The 26,874-nt window shown below is 43.0% G+C and overlaps 1 protein-coding gene across 2 annotated transcripts in view; it reads left to right on the top strand.

Annotated features, from left to right (window-relative positions):
• LOC124003671 (chemokine-like protein TAFA-1) overlaps window positions 1-26,874 on the top strand; it is a 281,503-nt gene that overhangs the window by 237,729 nt on the left and 16,900 nt on the right. For both annotated transcript variants that reach the window (XM_046312176.1, XM_046312175.1), the window contains exon 3: window positions 7,883-8,023. In XM_046312176.1, the coding sequence (XP_046168132.1) occupies window positions 7,883-8,023 (141 nt within the window). The remainder of the gene's footprint in view (window positions 1-7,882; window positions 8,024-26,874) is intronic.

Raw genomic sequence — 26,874 nt, forward strand, 5'->3', positions numbered from 1 at the left:
TCATCTCTGTACCCCATGAATACAATTATCTGTAAGGTCCCTAAGTCGAGCAGTGAATTTCAAACACAGACTCGACCACAAAGATCAGATAGGTTTTCCAATGCCACACAAAGAAGGGCACCTATTGATAGATGGTTAAAAAAAAAGCAGACATTGAATATCCCTTTAAGCATGGTAAAGATATTAATTTCACTGGTGTATCAATACACCCAGTCACTACAAAGACACAGACGTCCTTCCTAACTCACTTGTCAGAGAGGAAGGAAAACACTCAGAGATTTTACCATGAGGCCAATGGTGACTTTAAAACATTTCCAAAGTTGAATGGCTGTGATAGGAGAAAACTGAGGACGGGTCAACAACATTGTAGTTACTCCAAAATATTCCAAAACATGCATCCTGTTCACAATAAGGCAATAAAGTAAAACATCAACAAAATTGGCAAATGAATGTACTTTATGTCCTGAATATAATGTGTTATGTTTGGGAAATATCCAACACAAAACATCCCTGAGTACCACTCATATTTTCGAACATGGTGGTGACTGCATCATGTTATGGGTATGATTGTCATCAACAAGGACTAGGGAGTTTTTTAGGATAAAAAGAAACGGAATAGAGCTAAGCACAGGCAAACTCCTAGAGTTAAACCTGGTTCAATCTGCTTTCCAACAGACACTGGGAGACAAATTCACCTTTCTGCAGGAAAATAACCTAAATCACAACGCCAAATATACAGTGGACTTTCTTACCAAGACAATGTGGAATGTTCCTAACTGGCCTAATTAAAGTTTTTACTTAAATCGTCTTGAATATCTATGGCAAGACTTGAAAATGGCTGTCTAGCAATGATCCAATTTGACCGAGCTTGAAGAATGTAAAAAATAATCATGTGCAAATATTGTAAATCCAGGTGTGCGAAGCTCTTGGAGACGTACCCAGAAATACTCACAGCTATAATCACTGTCAAAGGTGATTTGAATGTATTGACTCAGGGGTGTGAACGCTTATGTAAATGATATATTTCAGTATTTCATTTTCATTCAATTGGCAGACAATATTTAAAGCATGTTTTCACTTTGTTATTATGGGGTATTGTGTGTAGATGGGGGTGAAAAACATTTTTTTAATCCATTTTGAATTCAGGCAGTAACACAACAAAATGTGGAATAAGTCAGAGGGTGTGAATACTTTCTGAAGGCACTGTATCAATTGTATTCATTTGATGAAAGCCACAGGCCTCTAAAAGGAACAAATGAAATAATCATCTCTCTGTCACTAACAAATACAGTCATGAGTGGTAACTATAATTTACTTGAAAATAAAAAGCACTCTATGAAATGTGCAAAAAAGGCTTTACAACATACTGTTAAAACAACAGCTCAAAATGATTTAGTGCAACACTACAGGTGGTTCATTTCTTACACTGAGAAAATGTAACAGCGTCAGCACAAAGCAAAGTGAGGCCAGCTTACTCTAAATCAAGGTTATATATTACACAGTAGATGTTGCGTATCACTCTACAGTACAGCTATGCAAATGCCACAATCAAGTTAATTTTAACACTTTAAGAGTTGAATGGGTTAAACTAAAGTGTTAACACTTTTAATAGTGTTAAAGATTTATTTTAACACAGGTTCAGTGGGACACTGAATGTTCACTGAAAATGTAAGTTTAAGTTAAATGTACACCATTGATTTTGCTGTGTGCCATCCAAAGAACTTAGATATATTTAGCGACAATTGGCTTGAACCGGTTTCAGTGCCCACCTCCTCAGGGTTGCTTTGTTATCTAACCATGTTGGCTGGCGTCAGCCCTGTGAACACAGTGCTGTAGCAGGGCCGTCTCTGTCTGGCTAGGGATCAAGTCCTAGCGGATGATTCACTCACAGGGCTCGGGGCGCTCTGGTGTTGCTTTGGATTATTTTGAGTGTGAACCTGGGTGTCGAGCCAAGATGTAGCCTATTCCTTATGCTTTTACAGAAATATGCCATCTCTCCCAAACACGTGCACTTACACACAACCACTTACACACAACCACTTACACACACACACACACACACACACACACACACACACACACACACACACACACACACACACACACACACACACACACACACACACACACACACACACACACACACACACACACACACACACACACACACACACACACACACACACACACACACACACACACACACACACACACTCCCTCCTTTTGTTCCTTCACACATTCCTTTTCTTCACCGGGAGGTGTGAGTCAGAGAGTGTTAGTGGCAACGAGGTGGTATGAACCTCGACAACCTAGGCAGCACACTTCCCTGGGAGATGACCTAGTCATGGTGTGTGTGAACCTACAAGCTGCTGGGCTCGAGGCGGGGGCACCAAAATACAGCAGCCGGCTCATATCAACCCCATTGAGGGGATTCCATCAATCCACACGCAGAAGCCCTGCTGCCTGTTTAAACTTGCATTGCATGGATGGACGTGGGGTCTTTGGTCTGAAAGACTCCAAAGCCTCCAGTGCTAGTCATGTGTAATTTCACACAGTTCTGACTCAGAGGGTGCATTTGAGCAGATGAAATATGGAGAGCATTAATTTAAGTCAGAGTGAACGACACGAAAAACAGTTTTTCTGGCGAGGCTAGATTTCATCTCATTTGGAGTCCATATGATGTTGCTTTGTAGCGCATTTAAACATTATCTTAAGTAATCAGGGGAGTGTTCTTGGAGTTCCTCCTTGATGTTTAAGTAATGAGCTAAATCCCTCTGCCTGGCTGATAATGACGAGGAGCACCATTAAAGATACATGCACAGGGACAGCTGGGCCTCCTCCACTTTGATGCCTCTGCCTCCTCAAACGAGTCATTAATATCTCCCGTTTTCTTTCTTAATTTCTGATGCTTGCTGATTGCCAGTCCACCCGGTAAAGACCCAGCTAACTGATGCTAAAGACAGACTCGGCCAAACAGAATAGGGCTGTTTTGATGTCAGACTTATTTGTTAGCAATCAAAGCACTTCACAATGAATGTACTGCACCTACAGTATGTGTGCCATTCAAGCGCGAATACATTGTCTGAAAAGAAGGGTCTGTTCCATAATGCATGGTCTTACTCCATCATATTCCACTGTGACTGAAAACAATTCACTTCAATGTTGTAGATAATGGAACACTGGTGGTACTTCAGTAGATATGTTTTTTAACAGAAAACAGATTAAGAAAATATTGTTTTAAGGTTCATAGTCGATAAGCTCTAAGGGTGAGGGGATGAAAAACTCAATTTGATTTCCATCACCACCTTCAAGCAAACTGCAAATGAACACAGCCCCCACTTAGTTCGATAAATGAAAGCCACAAATGATGTTTAGTTCTTTGTTTTGGGTGAGAGAGAGAGAGAGAGAGAGAGAGAGAGAGAGAGAGAGAGAGAGAGAGAGAGAGAGAGAGAGAGAGAGAGAGAGAGAGCGGCAAACTGCATAGATTAGAGGCAGTTATCTCTGTACTGACATAGACACAAACACTGCTATTGTCTCGTTGTCTGAACTGGCCAGATTTAGTGAGAGAGGAGTGAGTAGCCGGAAACCTCCCTGTCTATAACACAAGGCTCCTTTGCTCTCTTGCAAATTTTCCCTTTGCCTGATGTTGTCATTGGAGAGGCATACTGGATATATGTGTGGGAGTGCACAATATGCAGTACATGAGCGCAAAGACTTTCCAATCTTACCATACTATAGCTTTCAAACTTGTTTCTCTGTGCTTTTTAATGGTAAGCGGTTAATTCAATATTGTGAATAATGGCTGACCTGTAAGCTTTCATTTCTCACCTCTTCTATCTCTTCATATTGAAGCGCTCTCTCATTAGTTGGGTTTTAATTGGCCGTTGGGCTAAGATGAAAACAATGAAGCATCGATTTCCTTAAACATAATCACTTAATCACATTGTCTAATGACTGAAGTCACCGTGGGCTCCGAGGAGAAAAATGACCAGTCGATGCTCTCGTTGATGCCCTTCACCTCATCCACCCAAAGGGTAGAGAGCAGAACCACCTACTCCATTTGACCTGTTTGGATTAACCCTTTTAGCTGCTGTGACAGCCTGTAAATGGTCCATCCATCAAACACACACTCACATGTACACAGAGTGTACAAAACATTAAGAACACCTCTTAATATTGAGTTGCACCCCCTTTTGCTCTCAGAACAGACTCAATTCATTGGGGCATGGACTCTACAAGGTGTCAAAAGCGTTCCACAGGGATGCTGGCCCTTGTTTACGCCAATAATTCCCAAAGTTGTGTCATGTTATCTGGATGTCCTTTGGGTTATGGAACATTCTTGATACACATGGGAAATTGTTGAGCGTGAAAAACCAGCAGTGTTGCAGTTCTTGACACAAACCGGTGTGCCTGGCACCTAGTACCATCCTCGTTCACTTAAATATTTTGTCTTGCCCATTCACCCTCTGAATGGCATACATACACAATCCATGTCTCAATTGTCTCAAGACTTAAACATCCTTCTTTAACCTGTCACCTCCCCTTCATCTACATGATTGAAGTGGATTTAAAGCTGAAATATGTCACTTTTTGGACGACCCGACCAAATTCACATAGAAAAGTGTGTTACAGATCTGTCATTCTCATTGAAAGCAAGCCTATGAAGCAGTATATGTGTTCTACTGTATGTGCAATATTTTTATGCTTCCCGTTTTTTCATCTTTTGCCTTCAAACAGCTGAAAATACAACACATTTCATTATGGAAAAGATATTTCACAGCGGTTTAGATAGAACCATGATCCTGTGCACTATCCTTGCTTGTTTTGTCACATCAACTAAAATAGGTTAACTATTAGAATTTATCAACCAAGAAATGTCGTAGCAATTTCTGCATAGTGCATCTTTAACAAGTGACATCAATAAGGGATCATACCATTCACCTGGATTCACCTGGTCAGTCTATGTCATGTAAAGAGTACGGTGTTCTTCATGTTTTCTACACCCAATGTATATGTACATTTCGCCTTGCTTACATTCACATACACAGAGAGACAAATACACACACACACATAGGCTAGGTGCACACACAGGCATGCATGTACACACAAACAGGCTAATAGACAAATATTTGCCCCGTGCTGACATGGTCCAAATTAGCTTAGGTTTATGTGGACAGCATAATGTACTATCCAAGTGGCCATTTGTCCTCTTAGTATCTCTCTCCTCTGGCCCCATGGTGTCAGAGCAGTCCCATTGTATGGCTCTCATTCTCTGTCTGCACAGATGGTACTGAGTAAACTGCTCTAATGTCCACCTGGCTGATGGCTGAACAAAGAGCTGCTTACCTGACCCCAGGGCAACTAAATAACACACATACACACGCAAGCATGCACGCAGACAAACTCAGACACACAACCACACAAACATACAAGTGCTATGTTTTGATCAAGTATTCCATATGGGGGTCAGATAAAGAGGTTGGAAGATACCATAGTCTTTGAATATCCTTTGAAATGCTGTTCATACATGGTCATCAGAGGGCTTTATATTTCCTATGGACAAAACAGCTGATTCCTCATGGAAATGCATTTTCAGCATTAAGGAGTCTGATGGAATCATTGTGGTTTTAGACCAGCCGATAAAAGGCCAGGGGGTTAGATAAATATCCCCTTGGTAGACATGACTTGAAAGTGGACATTTTGTGAGTTCTGCCTCTACCACAGACTTGAAAGCATGTCTCCAGGCAGGAAAGTACCAGTAAAATATTCAACTAGTTGTGGGTTTTGTGGGTTTTGCGGTTTAAATATAGCGCACTCAAGGGATTACTTCCTCACTTCTATGGTTTGTGTTCTGCCTCATGGCCCGATATATCAACACCTAAGCTTGTGGAAAGTGACATTAATACTGCAGGACAGCGGCGGCCAACATGACTGCAAATGTTCTCCTTTTAATCCCAGTCCCCACTGCCTGTGGTCTGGGCATGGCAGCCCTTGATGAACATGTGAGCAGGAAAGTGTTACCAAACCTGTCCATCCCGGTGAGAGCTCAGCTCAGATCTTTTTTTCAGGATCCAGCCACTTCAGACATTTACAAGGCCTGTCTTCAATAAAAAAAATATAACAATTTTATCACCATGTTTAAAATGCAAAGCCACCATAAAGAAAAACACACTGCTACAAAAGAGGAAGTGTTCTTTGGCTCCTGTTTGCCACTACGCTTTCTCCAATTATCCTTCTCTCCTCCCCTCTGTGTCCTCGGATGAGCTCTAGTTTAACTGTTGGACGGTGGTGTCTGTGGCGATGGCTGTCGCAGGAAGATAAAGAGTTTTTCCTGGGGCATGAGGAGAGGGCCACACAGTGATTTAGGGCCCCTCTCCTGCATCTCCTCTGGCTGCATTAGCCAGCCACCTTATAATTGTGTGAAAGGGGCACTCCCAGTGTCTCCGTCATTACTCACCGACCCAGTTGCGGGCTCTGTCAGGCCCCTGCCCTCTCCCTCTGTCTTCATCCCCCTATCCCTCTGCCATCCTCTCTCTCTCTTTAGACAAGGAGGGACGTCCCTAGGCCCCATCAGCCCTCACTCCCCAGGGCGATCCCTCTTGTTACTTGGACCCACCAGTGGCATTGGCGGGTTTCTCCTCTTCTCTCTCTGAATTTGTCTGACACTGTCTTTTGTCAGAACAAGGTCCATTGTGCTGCAGTTGTTGTGAATGATATCACCTCTGCAGGAGAGCCATTGTGAGTGGAGTGAATGGAGGCTGGTTTAAGCCAGTCGGCCTGGTTAAGAACTGATGTGTGTAGTCATAATAAGAGGAGAGTAATTGCTCTGTATCTCCAGGCCTTCACTCCAGAACCCCAGGAGAATTTCTCACCTACTGGAACATATGAATATCATATGCAGGATCTCAGGGATGCAAAGACAGCCACATTAATGTGAGAGCAGAGCATCATTTTCTCATCATCAGGGAGTGATTTGTAAGGAGTGAGGAACTCTGAGAGTCAAATTAGAATCATCTAAATGCCTCTAGGGGCAATTTGCAACGCATGCTGTGGTGAAAAGGATAACATAGTAATTGCATGTTGTGTGACTTACGTTTATAATGATGTGAATTGATTTTATTTTCAGCAGGGTTTTTAACATTTGCATGCAGTATATGATGATATGCATTTGCATGCAGTATACGATGATATGAACTAATGATTAAAGTTCAGGATGTTAAAAACAACAAATGTTTTTAACCTCGTCATTTTTTAAGATAATATTTATAATTATACAGTAGAAGCAGATTAAAAGAAGCACAGTGGTCTTATTTAGCACAATGTGTTTTTTTTATAGTCCGTTGTAGATGATGTGTTACATTTTTTTTACTCACAGCTGGGATCTATTTGATTTCTAGCGTACCATTTTCTACCCTCCGCATATACCAATTTATAATCCAACATGAATCGCACTCTTGACGTTCTTGTATACTGTATGCTCCACGGTAATGATCCAATCTGTAACCATGTACGCTGAGAGTCGCGAAGCAAGTTCAGGGAGTGAATACATTTCATAAATAAACCAACATGAACAAAACAAGAAACAGGAACAGGAACAGGAACAGGAACAGGAACAGCGCACCGACATGAAACAGATACAGAAACCATAACGCCTGGGGAGGGAACCAAAGGGAGGGACATAAATAGGGCAGGTAATCAAGGAGGTGATGGAGTCCAGGTGAGTGACAATAAGCGCTGGTGCGCGTGACAATGGTGACAAGTGTGCGTAATAATCAGCAGTGTGGTGACCTAGAGGCCAGAGAGGGAGCATACGTGACACAATCAAACTCCTCAGCTCCCCTGTGGTAGGCTAACCAGTCTGTCACTGTGTGTGTGTCCTCAGAAGGAGGGACGTGTGAGGTGATCGCAGCCCACCGGTGCTGTAATAAGAACCGTATCGAGGAGCGCTCCCAGACCGTCAAGTGCTCCTGTCTACCGGGGAAAGTGGCCGGGACGACACGCAACAAACCCTCTTGTGTGGACGGTAAGGACATGTTCATAGTATGTTATTTACTTTCATCAACGCATATGTTTTGTTTTACTACATACTGTATGTCATATGTGTTGTATCCATTATTGGCTTAGTAGTCAGATTTTTTATCGTAAAAAGAAATGTGGTTAGAGGTACTTTTTTACAGTAGTTTATAACATTGTAATTCTAACATTACGTTTGAGAGAGACAGCCACATGCTGAGGTGTTTAATCACTTTTCCTCCTAATGCGGCTCATTCCTGCATGACTCTCTTCTGTCTTAGTGAAGTCATTTAAGATAATTAAGCACTCTTAGTTGGAGACTAAGTTGAACCTGGGTAAGTGCTGCAAAGGGAGACAATCAATACCTCAGGTGCACTGTTGAGCACCTGGGAATGGCCCATGTTTCACATTGCATGGCCCAAGGCAGCTTAGGTTCATAAATGAATAAATGAAAAACACAACTCTGGCAACCCCTGGGTTGACACACCTGAAACGCCTAACTGAGGAAAATAATCAACACAGTTACAGGGGAATGGAGAGCACAGGCAGTCACAAGCACAGTGGGATAGAACAGCTCAGAGAGCCTAGCTCCTTCACGCCTTCAGAACTTATGTATCCTGATACCCTCTTTATTGTTTCACCTCAAACTCCTCAAAGATGAAAGTCATCTAGGCTGGCCTCACAAAGGATCGACACAGAGACGTCTTCATTATGAAAGGCATTGCAATGACGGGGCGCACGTCTGCCCTGTTCAATCCCTTGGCTCCATCTTGATCAGTTCTGGAAGAGGAATTAGATATGAGTCTTGAGACACAAAACTTAGCGATTTCATCCTCAAACCAACTGCATAAACCTTTAAGGCTAAGGACTCCGAACTTGGTGAACTCACCCTACTTCAGAAAGCATGCTTAGTGCATTTCAAAAAGGGGAAAACCCTCTGAAAGAAACATTTAAAGAGTTCTAACCTTGAAAACAGCACTGCAGTTCTTCCAGCAGACAGTTTTGTCCCCACACAGACTAGACAGCAAACCAAACAATGTCTCCTCCACTCTACCATGACAACATGTTTTAACCATGGCCCTCTGGACAATTGTTTGTGTATGTTAACTAAACAAGGCCTCCATATAAGGGAAACTGATTTCTATATTTACACTGCCTTGATGTGATCAGTTGATAGGATCCAGATAGGAGAGGATGGAGAGGATGGAGAGGATGGAGAGGATGGGGAGTGGGGTGGTGGAGAAGGGAGAATGAATAGATAGGAGAGGATGGGGAGTGAGGTGGTGGAGAAGGGAGAATGAATAGATAGGAGAGGATGGAGAGGATGGGGAGTGAGGTGGTGGGGAAGGGAGAAAGAATAGATAGGAGAGGATGGAGAGGATGGAGAGGATGGAGAGGATGGGGAGTGAGGTGGTGGGGAAGGGAGAATGAATAGATAGGAGAGGATGGATGGAGAGGATGGGGAGTGAGGTGATGGGGAAGGGAGAATGAATAGATTGGAGAGGATGGAGAGTGAGGTGGAGGGGAAGGGAGAATGAATAGATAGGAGAGGATGGAGAGTGAGGTGGTGGAGAAGGGAGAATGAATAGATAGGAGGATGGATGGAGAGGATGGGGAGTGAGGTGGTGGGGAAGGGAGAATGAATAGATAGGAGAGGATGGAGAGGATGGAGAGGATGGGGAGTGAGGTGGTGGGGAAGGGAGAATGAATAGATAGGAGAGGATGGAGAGGATGGGGAGTGAGGTGATGGGGAAGGGAGAATGAATAGATTGGAGAGGATGGAGAGGATGGAGAGGATGGGGAGTGAGGTGGTGGGGAAGGGAGAATGAATAGATAGGAGAGGATGGAGAGTGAGGTGGTGGGGAAGGGAGAATGAATAGATAGGAGAGGATGGAGAGGATGGAGAGGATGGGGAGTGAGGTGGTGGGGAAGGGAGAATGAATAGATAGGAGAGGATGGAGAGGATGGGGAGTGAGGTGATGGGGAAGGGAGAATGAATAGATTGGAGAGGATGGAGAGGGTGGAGAGGATGGAGAGGATGGGGAGTGAGGTGGTGGAGAAGGGAGAATGAATAGATAGGAGAGGATGGGGAGTGAGGTGGTGGAGAAGGGAGAATGAATAGATAGGAGAGGATGGAGAGGATGGGGAGTGAGGTGGTGGGGAAGGGAGAAAGAATAGATAGGAGAGGATGGAGAGTGAGGTGGTGAGGAAGGGAGAATGAATAGATAGGAGAGGATGGGGAGTGAGGTGGTGGGGAAGGGAGAAAGAATAGATAGGAGAGGATGGAGAGTGAGGTGGTGAGGAAGGGAGAATGAATAGATAGGAGAGGATGGAGAGGATGGAGAGGATGGGGGGTGAGGTGGTGAGGAAGGGAGAATGAATAGATAGGAGAGGATGGGGAGTGAGGTGGTGGGGAAGGGAGAATGAATAGATAGGAGAGGATGGGGAGTGAGGTGGTGAGGAAGGGAGAATGAATAGATAGGAGAGGATGGAGAGGATGGAGAGGATGGGGGTGAGTGGGGGAAGGGAGAATGAATAGATAGGAGAGGATGGGGAGTGAGGTGGTGGGGAAGGGAGAATGAATAGATAGGAGAGGATGGGGGATGGGGAGTGAGGTGGTGGGGAAGGGAGAAAGAATAGATAGGAGAGGATGGAGAGGATGGAGAGGATGGGGAGTGAGGTGGTGGGGAAGGGAGAATGAATAGATAGGAGAGGATGGAGAGGATGGAGAGGATGGGGAGTGAGGTGGTGGGGAAGGGAGAATGAATAGATAGGAGAGGATGGAGAGGATGGGGAGTGAGGTGGTGGGGAAGGGAGAAAGAATAGATAGGAGAGGATGGAGAGGATGGGGAGTGAGGTGGTGGGGAAGGGAGAATGAATAGATAGGAGAGGATGGGGAGTGAGGTGGTGGGGAAGGGAGAATGAATAGATAGGAGAGGATGGAGAGTGAGGTGGTGAGGAAGGGAGAATGAATAGATAGGAGAGGATGGAGAGTGAGGTGGTGAGGAAGGGAGAATGAATAGATTGGAGAGGATGGAGAGTGAGGTGGTGAGGAAGGGAGAATGAATAGATTGGAGAGGATGGAGAGTGAGGTGGTGGGGAAGGGAGAATGAATAGATTGGAGAGGATGGAGAGTGAGGTGGTGGGGAAGGGAGAAAGAATAGATTGGAGAGGATGGAGAGTGAGGTGGTGAGGAAGGGAGAATGAATAGATTGGAGAGGATGGAGAGTGAGGTGGTGGGGAAGGGAGAATGAATAGATTGGAGAGGATGGAGAGTGAGGTGGTGGGGAAGGGAGAATGAATAGATTGGAGAGGATGGAGAGTGAGGTGGTGGGGAAGGGAGAATGAATAGATAGGAGAGGATGGAGAGTGAGGTGGTGAGGAAGGGAGAATGAATAGATAGGAGAGGATGGAGAGGATGGAGAGGATGGGGAGTGAGGTGGTGGGGAAGGGAGAATGAATAGATAGGAGAGGATGGATGGGTGGTGGGGAGGGAGAATGAATAGATAGGAGGGGATGGGGAGGGAGGGAGGGAGGGAGGGAGGGGGAGGGAGGGAGGGAGGGGGAGGGAGGGAGGGAGGGAGGGAGGGAGGGAGGGAGGGAGGGAGGGAGGGAGGGAGGGAGGGAGGGAGATGTTCACACTTCATGCCTCTGTGCTCCTGGGTCCTGCAGTGAGGGAAGAATCCCTGTACCTGTTACTGTATTGATTAGCAACCTATTATAAAGAGAGTGGGGATGAAATGGAAATGACAAGTCACTGAGCAGCAATGTTCCAGCAGTGAGCACCACAGAAAGAGAGGGGGGGAAGATAGAGAGAGAGAGAGAGAGAGAGAGAGAGAGAGAGAGAGAGAGAGAGAGAGAGAGAGAGAGAGAGAGAGAGAGAGAGAGAGAGAGAAGAGAAGAGAAGAGAAGAGAAAGAAAGAAAGAAAGAAAGAAAGAAAGAAAGAAAGAAAGAAAGAAAGAAAGAAAGAAAGAAAGAGAGAAAGAAAGAAAGAAAGAAAGAAAGAAAGAAAGAAAGAGAGAAAGAGAGAGAGAGAGAGAGAGAGAGAGAGAGAGAGAGAGAGAGAGAGAGAGAAAGACACAAAGAGAAAGAGACACACAGAGAGAGTGGCACACACACAGAGAGAGAGACAGAGAGAGAGAGAGAAAGAGAGCGAGAGAGAGAGTGAGAAAGCAAGAGAGTTGTCTGTTGTTTGTGTGGTTCTGTGGGCCCCTGTTCAACTCTGTGAGGGTTTATAGACCTGTGTAGTCAGTGTTCTGTGACTGTCCCCTCAGTGGTGTGAAGGGGTGCACTAGCCTGGCTAAAAAGATTGAACTCATCCCCAGGTCTCTCGTTATTAATGCTTAATCTGTGATGAGAAATGATGCTACCATTCAGGCTGGCTCATTTCATTTCGCCCTCAAGGGGATACCCGCTGTGACTATTCCATACACATACATTGGACACAACCACACACAAATACACACTTGAACACAGACACACACACACACACACTAAGCTTCCCTTCACATGCACCAAGTCCTGTAATGTATAAGTGGCAAGACGTACCCTTCTTTCATCAGATAAAGTCTTTCAGACAGAATCCTGGGTGAATTAACTGTCATCAGCATCAAACAATCAAACCATTAAACCCCTTAGCAGAGAAAAGGCATGAAGATAAAACAGATCCAATGACATTGTTTTATATGTAATGTTTACTCCTTTGTAGATATTATGGATCAGTATCTGTGTGTGATGCTTCCTCTGGGATTGGTAACTGATTGGGTTATGTGTTAATGCATGGGAATGTGGTGCTTGTGTTGGAGGCTGGCGCCAAACACAGTCAGTGGGGGAGTGCTGTCAGCTTTTTCCCAGCATGTGAATTGATTATTAGCATTGACAAAGAGAACTACGTCCCAGTTATGTCAGGGCCAACAAGACTCTTAGTTAGGAACATCCCTTTTAACAAGTCAAACGCTGCGGCTTATTTCTCACAGCCCAAGCTAGGCCAATCAAATACGCTCAGATTAGATGCTGTCACTGCACCGCTGCCTTTATCCTGCTCTGAGATATGCAAGAACACAAGTACTGTACACGCACTTTCTGCACACACGTGTCATGGATCCCTCTGGAACTTTAATGGCCCACACCTGTCCCCTATTCCCAATGATTAGTAGTTGTATAAGTGTGCTCTTTGGTTTCCATTGGACTGTCCATTTTTGTTACAATTTCTGTTGGTGCGTGTGAGTACCTGTGCTGTGTGTTTTGGCTTTCGTGCCATTGTGGATTGCGCAGATGATTGCGGGTCTCGTCCCGTGGGTTAAACGCTGTGCGCGTGTTATTTATTTGGGGTACTCCTCACTCTTTTGTTTTGGGTTTCTACCCTGTGTTTTGTTACGTGTTTGTTTGGGCTTCGTCCCTGTGCCTTTACATTGCAGGCCCTAATTTAGGTCAATAAAAACCGCTATTACGAATTCCTGTCTCACCCGAATCGTTTATACCAGTGTAACAGCAGGCGCACACACACACACACACACACACACACACACACACACACACACACACACACACACACACACACACACACACACACACACACACACACACACACACACACACACACACACACACACACACACACACACACACACACACACACACAGACAAAGGCTGTTTGCACCCCCTCTGCCACATAGAATATACATAGTAGGTGTGTGTCTATTAGTGATGATCTCTTAACATAAGCAAAACACACTCACACGTTCTCTCATACACACATGCATCACACACACATTTATTTTCCCTCTTGAGCATATTAAGCGTGGTGCTAGCCACTGATGGGGAATGAACTCTCCTGTTTGGCTTCGGGCGGGTATTGCTGAGCATGACAGGTTGACATGGTACATTTGAGAAACGTATGGGGGGAAAGCACACATGAACGCGAGCTTCTTCAAGGGTAGAAAGAGATACCTGATCATCCACACACTCTGCTGATCAAAGGAACCATCTGAATGAAGCCAGCTACAGAATATCAAAGCACTCGGAATAAACAGGGTAGTTTGATGAGGCTCTTCAAAAGAGATTGTCTTTCCATACATACTGTACGCAAGGCCATTGCCATGATTAGTAATATCTATGTTTCAAAAAGAAAACTGCTAATTATATCTGGAGATGTGACATGCTACATATTTCAAAATACAATGCAGTAGTATCATCCTGAAGTGCAGGAATAAATCAGTCACGTTGCATTTAAAACATCTGGTCTTTTTCTATAACACTTATGCTGGCTATGTGTCTGTGTGGATGAATTAAAGCGGGCCTGGCTTTCCATGATTACCTTGCCTCAAAGTTGACAGTGCAAAGTCTAAATCCTATGACATCTAAAGAAAGTCACACAAAATGAACATAAAATCCACTTATTGGAAGACCTCTGTCCGTCCCAGTATGGTTCACCCACTTCTTGCTTTGAGAAAGTATTCTCACCCCTTGACTTTTTCACAATTTGTTGTTTTACAGCCTGCATTTAAAATGGACAAAATGGAAATTGTATTTCACTGATCGACACACAATACCCCATAATGTCAAACTGGAATTTAGCATTTTGAATGTTTTACAAATTAATTAAACGTTAAATGCTGAAATTACTTGAGTCAATAAGTAAGTATTCAACCCCTTTGTTATGGTAACCCAAAATATGTTCAGGAGTAAAAATGTGCTTAACAAGTCACATCACAAGTTGCATGGCCTCACTCTGTGTGCAATAACAGTGATTAACATGATTTTTGAATGACTAGCCCATCTCTATACCCCACACATACAATTATCTATAAGGTCCATCAGTCAAGTAGTGATTTTTGTAGTTACTCCACAATACTAACCTAAATGACAGAGTGAAAAGAAGGAAGCCTTTACAGAATAGTTGGAGTGGCTTTGTTACAGTTTTGACTTAAATTGTATTGAAAATGGCTGTCTAACAATGATCAACAACCAACTTGACAGAGCTTGAAGAGTTTAAAAAGAATCAGGGGCAAATCCAGGTGTTTATAGACTTACCACAAAAGACTAATCACTGCCAAAGGTTATTATAACATTGACTCAGGGGGTTGAATACTTATCTGATCAGGAGTGCTGTGCCTCAACACAATCCTGTCTCGGAGCTCTACGGACAAATCTTTCGACCTCATGGCTTGGTTTTTGCTCAGACATGCACTGTTATATATATATCTATAGCAATTCCGAGAGTATTCAGACCCCTTTATTGTTTTTTTTTTCTTCTCATCAATCTACACACAATATCCCATTATGACAAAACGAAAGCAGGTTTTCAGAAATGTTTGCAAATGTATTAAAAATAAAAAACAGAAATACCTTATTTCCATAAATATTCAGACCCTTTGCTATGAGACTCGAAATTGAGCTCAGGTGTATCTTGTTTCCATTGATCACCCTTGAGATGTTTCTACAACTTGATTGGAGTTCACCTGTGGTAAATGCAATTGATTGGACATGATTTGGAAAGGCACACAACTGTCTATATAAGGTCCCACAGTTGACAGTGCATGTCTGAGCAAAGTCCAAGCCATGAGGTCGAAAGAATTGTTCGTAGAGCTCCGAGACAGCATTGTGTCGAGGCACAGAACTCGGGAAGGGTACCAAAATATTTATGCAGCATTGAAGATCCCCAAGTTTGGAACCACCAAGACTCTTCCTAGAGCTGGCCACCCGGCCAAACTGAGCAATCGGTGGAGAAGGGATTTGGTCAGGGAGGTGACCAAGAACCCAATCGCCACTCTGACAGAGCTTCCTCTGTGGAGATGGGAGAACCTTCCAGAAGGACAACCATCACTGCAGCACTCCACCAATCAGGCCTTTATCATAGAGCCATAGAGCACCTAAAGAAACAAGATTCTCTGTTTTTTAAACCAAGATTGAATTCTTTGGCCTGAATGCCAAGCGTCACATTTGGAGGAAACCTGGCACCATCCCTAACCTGAACAATGGTGTTGGCAGCATCATGCTGTGGATATGTTTTTCAGTGGCAGGGATTGGGAGACTAGCAAGGATAGAGGGGGAAAAAATGTTTGTGTTTTGTCATTATGGGGTATTGTGTGTAGATTGATGAGGGGGAAAACAATTGAATCCATTTTAGAATAAGAATGTAATGTAAAGAAATGTGGAAAACGTCAAGGGGTCTGAATACCTTCGAATGCACTGTATATAAAATCATGAATAAAATACATACATAATTCTTCCACTTTGACATTATAGTATTTTTTGTAGACCATTGACAAAAAAATGACAATTAAATCCCACTTTGTAACACAACTAAATGTGTAAAAAGTCAAGATGTGTTAATACTTTCTGAAGCACTGGATATACCCACCTGTGAAGGTGCAAACCTGCAAGGCCTGAACCTGGTGCTGATAAAGCCCCAGGGTAAGGCCAGGAGCACAGTGCTGTAGCATCCCCCCCAAAAATGCCTCCTTTCACGCTGCATGACCGCCCGACATGAGCAGAGTTCAAATCGAAACAAACACTAAAGGCTGCATATGAGTCAGAGGATGTTTTTTTGTTGTTGTTAAATTTGAGATTATAGACCAGAACCCGATACAGTAGCTAACTTCCTCTAACTTTGTCGCATCTTCCACCATAGAAGACATCATTAGACTCTAGATCTTTCAACTGACGTGTTCCTCACTAGGGGCAGGAGTCATTCAGACAGTCAGAGCTATTCTTTATGTGTTCTGCACCCCTCACACTTCCACAATGACTAATTCACTTCTGAACACTGAAGTTCTATCCATTCTCAACATTCTTTTTTGCAAGCGCCATTGTTAGAATTGACAAGTAATGGACAATTCAAAGACTCTTTCATCAGAAGAAATACAGTTTTCCAACAACCACTCAAGCACACTTCACGACGAATAACTCTTAGAAACACTCCAAGACACAGTACACGCACAAATACACACTTGTTGCGTTCCACAAATACAGGCTGTGGTCCAAAGGTGGTCATTACGATTGTAACATGTTGGAAATGTAATGATTGAGATGCCAAACAATAGTGTCTGAATAGCCAGCTAATCAAGAGCCAATCTGGTACTGTGAAGAGCAACGATTAATATAGAATAATGGCCTGTGAATCCGACCTCAGATCTGAGGTCTCTGTCTCGGCCCCTCCATAATTACACACTGGCGTTATTATCCCAGCTCTATTGGCCTTCTCCAGCCTTATTACTGCCATTACACACTGGCCAGTCTCCCTGGGATTACAGCCAGGCTCATCTCCCTGTGTAAGGACTGACCGAGCCTCTTCATTAGATCAATCAGCTCATCAAATCAAATCAAATTTGATTTGTCATTTGTGCCGAATACAACATTTGTAGACCTTAACGTGAAATGCTTACTTACAAGCCCTTAACCAACAATGTAGTTCAAGAAATAATAATAATAATAATAATAATAATTTTACTAAATAAAGTAAAAAAATCAAACAAAAAGTTACACAATTTAATAACAATAACGAGACAGGAAGCTTGGCCGCAGTGATGTGCTGGGCCGTAACGGACCACCCTCTGTAGCGCCTGACGACCAGATGCTGAGCAGTTGCTATACCAGGCGGTGATGCAACCGGTCAGTATGATCTCGATGGTGCAGCTGTAGAACTTTTTGAGGATTTGGAGACGCAAATCTTTTCAGTCTCCTGAGAGGGAAAAGGCATTGTCGTGCCCTCTTCACAACTGTCTTGTTGGTGATGTGGACACCAAGGAACTTGAAACTCACAACCAGCTCCACTAAAGCCCCGTCAATGGGGCCTATTCGGCCCTCCTTTTCCTGTAGTCCACAATTTGCTCCTTTGTCTTCCTCACATTGAGGGAGAAGTTGTTGTCCTTGTACCCACACTGCAAGGTCTATGACCTCCTCACTATAGGCTGTCTCATTGCTGTCGGTGATTAGGCTACCACTGTTGTGTCGTCAGCAAACTTAATGATGGTGTTGGAGTGGGTGAACAAGGAATACAGGAGGGGACTAAGCACGCTCCCCTGAGGGGCCCCAGTGTTGAGGATCAGTGTGGCAGATGTGTTGTTGCCTACCCTTACCACCTGGGAGCGACCCTTCATGAAGTCCTGGATCCAGGGAGGTGTTTAGTCCCTGTGTTCTTAGCTTAGTTTGCCCAGTTTGTTGTTTTTGTTACTGGTCAGGTGAGAGAGGACTCATGACTGATTAATATGGACATATGTGATAGATGGGTCAGAGACAGACTCTGACTGAGGTACACTGATTGGAGAGTGGGAGAGTGTTGCTGGCTATAAGAGGCTGGAGGGACATGGTGCCAGACAGAGGGGCACGGAGGGACAGAGAGGTAATAGAGAGAAGCAGAGGGAGGTAGGGACAGTTCACTGTTATCCAGTGTGGGCCATTGATCCATGCCCCCAAACTGTAAATTAACACCTGCAGAAAAGCATGAAAATGTAAACCCTAATTGCTTTCCACTCTTGATCCCGACCCAAGGCGATCGATTTGAGTGGCGTAGGAGAAAGACACTGAGGGCCACCGAAGCTATTGGAAAACCATCCATTTTGTCTTGACTAATTTAAGTCCAGTCAACCATTCTAAGGCTTGTTCTGATGTTAAAAACCATTTGCTATTCATTGAACTGTCAGACATGTGTCTGTATAACAAGGGCATGTCTCTTTGAACACCTTGACAGACTCTCATCTGTCAAGGTGTTCAAACATTGTGTTACCTGGCAGACATGTCTGGGTCAATGTATCTATCATACACTGTAACTACCCCACTGTGCATTTGACGGACAAATAATATAAGCCATTCAGCCAAGGCTTCTCTCCAAAGTGACTAAGAGTCACACATGCATACATTTCACATATGGTTGGCCCCAGGAATTGAGCCCACAACCTTGGTGGTGCAAGCACTATGCTATACCAACTGAGCTACAGAGGACCATAATATTCACAAGGTCTGTCATGTCATATTTTCAATCGATTCCAGACCCCACTTTCAGGTGTTTGTCCATCAACGTTAATGTCAAACCTCGTGACAGGATGATTGTTGAGTGACAAGGGAAAGATTAGTGTTTGTAATGACATGTAATACTGTTGGCCGTGCTAATTCGTCTGTACCACAATTCACTAGAAAAATATTTGTTCTCTCCACGAGGTTAACCTCTACAGGTAAAGGTGGAATTAACATATGAGAAATCTGTCATACAATACTTTATCAATCATGGTTCTGCCAATATTTTGACAGACAGACGGACGGACAGACAGACAGACCATGTTTGTGATGACCAGTCCTGCTCTGGTAATGCACATCCCCTTCATACTGTTCGGGAGAGGAGGAAACAGGAGGAGTTGTGGTTGTGACTTTTGTGTTGGTGGTGGGAGAGGGGGAAGGGGAAGTACAGTAGGGGTGGAATGGGCCACTGGGGAGTGAGGAATGGATCCTAGCCCATAGAATGGCACTTTCCCAGCAGCTAAGGTCACTGAGAAAGAGAGATCCTGGCCTGGATTCAGAAGATCTGGAGGTCTACATTAACCCTGAGTCTCTCCTTTAGCCCCTGTGGATCTCTGACTCCCTACATGTACTGGATCACACAGAAAGGGCTACCAAGCTAAGGCCTGCTATTTAAGTTGGGGTGTCAGTTTGGCTTTTTACAATGATGATCTTATGATTGAGATGAGGAAGTCTGCTGCTGTTTGCCACTGTCTTACCAATTTACACTATATATGCAAAAATATGTGGACACCCCTTCAAATTAGTAGATTTGGCTATTTCAGCCACACCTTTTGCTAAAGGGGGGGGAATCAAGCACACATCCATGCAATCTCCATAGACAAACATTGGCAGGAGAATGGCCTTACTGAAGAGCTCTGTGACTTTCAACATGGCACTGACATAGGATGCCACCTTTCCAACAAGTCAGTTTGTCCAATTTCTGCCCTGCTAAATCTGCCCCGGTCAACTGTAAGTGCTGTTATTGTGAAGTGGAAATGTCTAGGAGCAACAACGGCTCAGCCGTGAAGTGGTAGACAACACACGCTCACAGAATGGCACCACCGAGTGCTGAAGTGAGTATAAATGGTCTGCCTTCGTTGCAACACTCACTACCGAGATCCAACCTGCCTTTGGAAGCAATGTCAGTACAATAACTATTTGTCGGGAGCTTCATGTGTATAAAGCTTGCCGCCTTTGGACTCTGGAGCAGTGGAAACGCATTCTCTAGAGTGATGAATCACACTTCACCATCTGGTAGTCCAACGGATGAATCTGGGTTTGGCGGATGCCAGGAGAACACTACCTGCCCGAATGAATAGTGCCAACTGTAAAGTTTGGTGGATGAGGAATAATGGTCTGGGTCTGTTTTTCATGGATTGGGCTAGGCCCCTAAGTTCCAGTGAAGGGAAATCTTAACGCTACAACATGCAATGACATTCTAGACGATTCTGTGCTTCCAACTTTGTAGCAGCAGTTTGGGGAATGCCCTTTGCTGTTTCAGCATGACAATGACCGCGTGCACAAATCAAGGTCCATGCAGAAAAGGTTTGTCGAGATCGGTGTGGAAGAACTTGACTGGCCACAGAGTCCTGACCTCAACCCCATCGGATACCTTTGGGATGAATTGGAATGCCGACTGCAAACCTGGCCTAATTGCCCAACATCAGTACCCGACCTCACTAATGCTCTTGTGGCTGAATGGAAGCAATGTTCCAAAAACTGGCAGAAAACCTTCCCAGAAGAGTGGAGACTGTTATAGCAGCAAAGGGGGGAGCAACTCCATATTAATGCCCATGATTTTGGAATGAGATGTTTGACAAGCAGATGTCCACATACTTTTGGTCATGTAGTGTACATCTTGTCTGTATTATTACTGCCTTAGACATGATACTCTGGACTATTTAATTCCCTTGCACAGAAAGCCTTATGCTGCTTATAATGTGGTCAGGGGTTAGTGTCCCTGAGAGATGTTTGACAGGCATATACAATTGGCTGGCACTATAGAAATGACAGTGCATATTTTGCAGCACACAGTGTAAGGAGAAGTCAGTGTGGCGTGGACTATAGTAAATACCATTTTGCTGTCATGCAAACTACAGCTTATCTTTCAACCCCTCTGGTGAGGCAGCGTTTTAATCTCAGCTCTCGCCCTCTCTCTCTCTCTCGCTCTCTCTCTCTCTCCTTTCTCCGTCTGTCTCTCTCTCTTTTCCATTCCAAAGGATTGATTCTTACTTTGCAGGTATTACTTTACCATTTTCAATTTAGAGAGGATTCTGCATTCAAAGTGTTCAATATAAATCCTTCTCGCTGCTCGTATAATGAAAAACAAGTTTCCAGGTGTTTCTGGTCAGAGCAAAAAAAGTAGCTTAATGGAAAACATGTTCATTGCAGCACAGGAAGTGGCAGAGTATCAATTGTTGAAAATGATCAGACATGTCGCCTGGAGCACCAGGCTTTTACATTTTTGACGATGGTGTTTGTCCTGCTTAGTCCTGGCTAAAATAATTAATTTGATTAATTTCTGAACTTGTATTCATTCAGGGTAGCGAAATTTGGACCAGGGTCTTGTTCCCAATGGTATTCTCACAATAGGAAGAACAATTTGCATTACAATTAAAACAAGAAAATACAAATAACCACAAGGCACAAACTCAACACCACAATTTCAACAAATAAACCACTACAATCAATTGAAACAACTGCACTTCTCAATGAATGAATTCAACACCAGAGTCCTAAACTGCCCTAGCGGCACCAGGGAATCAAGATGGAAGGAATTTTGTAAGTTATTCCAACAATGTGATTCACTGAAACTCAAGGAGGAATTGGTCGAGGCCAGAGGGACCTCAACAGTAAACCAATCCTGCGAGCAGGTTTGGTAGCTCATTCTTTTATACGTTAGCAATGAAGTTAGGTAATGGTAGTAGGGCTTTGCAATCAAAAAGGGGAAAATGAATTGATCTATGGGACTTTAATGATGACCAGCTAACCTTTTGAGATAGGATGCCGTGGTGAGTATTACAACTGTCACCAGAGATAAAACGAATGGCGCTATAGTAGACGGCATCCAAAGGTTTAAGAGTAGTGGCTGCTGCAATCTGGTCTCACCATAATCAAGAACTGACAGGAAAGTTGACTGTACAATCTGATTTCTGGCTATTTAGGGAGTGGCAAGATCTATTTTTAAAAAATTGGGATATTTTTAATTAGCTCGACCATATGTTTTGTCAATCCAAATGCCCAGATATTTGAATGTGAGGCTGATCAATGAGAGAACCATTCAATGAATAAATATCTAGTCCATCTGAAACATTCTTCTGAGAACTAGAAAACAACATGCACAGTTGAAGTTAGAAGTTTACATACACTTAGGTTGGAGTCATTAAAACTCGTTTCTCAACCACTCCACAAATTTCTTGTTAAAAATCTTCTTTAAGGCTAGCGGAACCCCTAGCCAATATCCACTGAAATGCAGAACGCAAAATTCTAAAATATATTTTTTAAATATTTAACTTTCATACATTCACAAGTGCAATACACCAAATTAAAGCTTAACTTCTTGTTAATCTACCCATCTTGTCCGATATCAAAAAGGCTTTACAGCGAAAGCACACATTCAATTATGCTAGGTCAGCGCCAAGTCACAGAAAAACATACAGCCATTTTCCAGACAAAGAGAGGAGTCACAAAAAGCAGAAATAGAGATAAAATGAATCACTGACCTTTGATGATCTTCATCAGATGGCACTCATAGGACTTTGTGTTACACAATACATGTTTGTTTTGTTCGATAAAGTTTATATTTATATCCAAAAATCTCATTTTACATTGGCGCGTTATGTTCAGTAATGTTGTGCCTCGAAAACATCCAGCGTATTTTCAGAAAGCCACATCAATTTACAGAAATACTCATGATAAACTTTGATAAAAGATACAAGTGATATGCATAGAATTGAAGATATACTTCTGCTTAATGCAACCGCTTTGTCAGATTTCAAAAAACTTTACGGAAAAAGCACACCATGCAATAATCTGAGTACAGCGCTCAGAGACCAAAACCAAGTCAGAAATAGCGTTATAAATATTCACTTACCTTTGATGATCTTCATCAGAATGGACTCCCAGGAATCCCAGTTCCACAATAAATGTTTGTTAAGTTCGATAAAGTTCATCTTTATGTCCAAATACCTTCTTTATGTTAGCGTGTTTAGTTCACCAATCGAAATTCACAAGGCGCGGGCAAGTCCAGATGAAAAGTCAAAAACGTTCTATTACAGTCCGTAGAAACATGTCAAACGATGTATAGAGTCAATCTTTAGGATGTTTTTATCATAAATCTTCAATAATGTTTCAACCAGACAATTTCTTTGTCTTTAGAAATGAAAAGGAAATGCAGCCCGCTCTCACGGCCGTGCGCCTGATTTAGCTCATGGCCTTCTGCCAGACCCCTTAGTCAAACAGCTCTTATTCTCTCTCCCTTCACAGTAGAAGCCTGAAACAAGGTTCTAAAGACTTGACATCTAGTGGAAGCCTTGGGAAGTGCAATATCACCCCATATACACTTTATATTCAAAAAGCAATTACTTGAAAAACTACAAACCTCAGATTTCCCACTTCCGGATTGGATTTTTCTCAGGTTTTCGCCTGCCATATGAGTTCTGTTATACTCACAGACATCATTCAAACAGTTTTAGAAACTTCAGAGTGTTTTTTATCCAAATCTATGCATATATTAGCTTCTGGTCCTGAGTAGCGGGTAGCTTACTCTGGGCACGCTTTTCATCCAAATGTGAAAATGCTGCCCCCTATCACAAACATGGTTTACAAACTATAGTTTTGGCAAGTCGGTTAGGACATCTACTTTGTGCATGACACAACTGATATTTCTAATAATTGTTTACAGGCAGATTAATTCACTTATAACTCACTGTATCACAATTCCAGTGGGTCAGAAGTTTACATACACTAAGTTGACTGTGCCTTTAAACAGCTTGGCAAATTCCAGAAAATTATGTCATGGCTTTAGAAGCTTCTGATAGGCTAATTTACATAATTTGAGTCAATTGGAGGTGTACCTGTGGATGTATTTGAAAGCCTACCTTCAAACCCAGTGCCTCTTTGCTTGACATCATGGGAAAATCAAAATAAATCAGCCAAGGCTTCCACAATAAAAAAGTATAGACCTCCACAAGTCTGGTTCATCCTTGGGAGCAATTTCCAAACGCCTGAAGGTACCACGTTGATCTGTATAAACAATAGTATGCAAGTATAAACACCATGGGACCATGCAGCCGTCATACCGCTCAGGAAGGAGACGCGTTCTGTCTTTTAGAGATGATTTTACTTTGTGTGCAAAAAGTGCAAATCAATCCCAGAACAACATCAGCAAAGGACCTTGTGAAGATGCTGGAGGAAACAGGTACAAAGGTATCTATATCCACATTAAAACGAGTCCTACTTCGACATAACCTGAAAGGCCGCTCAGCAAGGAAGAACCCACTACTCAAAAAACGCTAAAAAAAGACAAACTATGGTTTGTAACTGCACATGGGGACAAAAATCGTACTTTTTGGAGAAATGTCCTCTTGTCTGATGAAATAAAAATGGAACTGTTTGGCCATAATGACCATCGTTATGTTTGGAGGAAAATGGAGGAGGCTTGCAAGCCAAAGAACACCATCCCAACCGTGAAGCATGGGGGTGGCAGTATCATGTTGTGGAGGTGGTTTGCTGCAGGAGGGACTGGTGCACTTCACAAAATAGATGGCTGTCACGTTAGACCTTAGTTCCTTTTTTATGTCTCTATTTTAGTTTGGTCAGGGCGTGAGTTGGGTGGGCATTCTATGTTTGTTCTGTGTGTTATAGTTCTATGTGTTTGGCCTGGTATGGGTCCCAATCAGAGGCACCTGTCAATCGTTGTCTCTGATTGAGAACCATACTTAGGTAGCCTGTTCCCAGCTGGTGTTGGTGGGTAGTTGTTTTCTGTGTCAGAAGAGGAGGAAAACCGTTACAATGGCATCATGAGGCAGAACAATAATGTGGATACATTGAAGCAACATCTCAAGACATCAGTCAGGAAGTTAAAGCTTGGTTGCAAATGGGTCTTCCAAATTGACAATGATCGCAAGCATACTTCCAAAGTTGTGGCAAAATGGCTTAAGGACAACAAAGACAAGGTATTGGAGTTACCATTACACAGCCCTGACCTCAATCCTACAGAAAATTTGTGGGCAGAACTGAAAAAGCGTGTGCGAGCAAGGAGGCCAACAAACCTAACTCAGTTACACCAGCTCTGTCAGGAGGAATGGGCCAAAATTCACCCAATTTATTGTGGGAATCTTCTGGAAGGCTATCCGAAATGTTTGACCCAGGTTAAACAATTTAAAGGCAATGCTACCAAATACTAATTGAATGTATGTAAACTTCTGACCGACTGGGAATATGATGAAAGAAATAAAAGCTGAAATATATCATTCTCTCTACTATTATTCTGATAAAGTGGTGATCCTAACTGACCTAAAACAGGGAATTGTTACTAGGATTAAATGTCAGGAATTGTGAAACTGAGTTTAAATGTATTTGGCTAAGGTTTATGTAAACATTCGACTTCAACTGTATTTAGTCTAGCCCACATTAAGTACAAGTTTTAAATCAACCAAGGTTTTCTGTAAAGTAACGATGTCAGATTGCAGCTCTAACATAGCCTGGTCAACAGATGAATATTAACAGTTGAATATATATATATAAATAGTAAAGAGAACAGGCTCCAGTACCAACCCATGCAGTACACATTTTGTAATATCCAGGAATCTAGACTTAACAACATCAGGGATCACAGAATAACATGGAAACAAACACAAAGATCACAGCATCTCAGAAAGACTGTGATAGATCGCAAGGTGAGATAATGTTTCCTCCCATCACACATGGGATTGCTATGTCATTAAGATGGGATGCATATTCAGTGAAGCCAAGAGAGAGAGAGAAAGAGAGAGATCATGATGGATGAGAGTGTGGTAATTAATTACTCTATGTTGTGAACAGCCATGGGGGAGCGTAGAGGTCAACGTGTGTTTGATTCGTATGCGGAGGAAGTGAATGCTCTGCTAGCTCTGGTAGCTTCAGAGGATGGTTGGCTGTCTTCAGAGAAAGCAGAGGATGGTAAGCCTGGGGATTGCTAATACTTCACTGAGCAGTCTCTATTAAGCCAATGCAGTCAATGTATGAGTCTGTTCTTCTCAGTGTATGAGAGAGTAGGATACAGTTCAGCCTGTTCTTTCTCCATATGTATATTGCTACAGTGTGTACAATGATGCACAGGAACTTCACTGTATCCTGTGTTTTTTTATAATAAGAAGTGAAGACGTGCTTACAGAAACTTGCTTCCCTGTAACCTTGGTTACGCCGACTGCAGCATTTTTTGCCAAAAAAGGTGAAACAGGATGTGAATTTGAAAAACTAATGTCTATTTTGACATCTTGACATTTAACCTTTCCAACCCTATCCAGTTAAAGAGAGAATAATGATGCCTTCTTGGCAGCTTGAAGTACATATAGTACAAGTAATTTTGTGGGAGAAAATAAGATCATGCAGGACAAATACCACACATACTCACTCTGGCTCATTGCTTTCAATGGGAATAGAGGTTCTATATAAAACAAATCTGTGACTGGGAACAGAAGCATCAAGATACATGGACGACACAAAGTATATACTTTACTTTATAGGTTTGAATGTATAGGTTTGAATAGACCAACAATAGATACAGGCAAACGCACACACACATAAACACGCACACATATCAGTGTTTTGTATTGTCTAATAGCTAGAGGACATATTTTGTAGATGTTAATGAGAGGCAATTA

The sequence above is a fragment of the Oncorhynchus gorbuscha genome, linkage group LG18, assembly GCF_021184085.1.
Source record: "Oncorhynchus gorbuscha isolate QuinsamMale2020 ecotype Even-year linkage group LG18, OgorEven_v1.0, whole genome shotgun sequence".
NCBI classification, from domain to species: domain Eukaryota; kingdom Metazoa; phylum Chordata; class Actinopteri; order Salmoniformes; family Salmonidae; genus Oncorhynchus; species Oncorhynchus gorbuscha.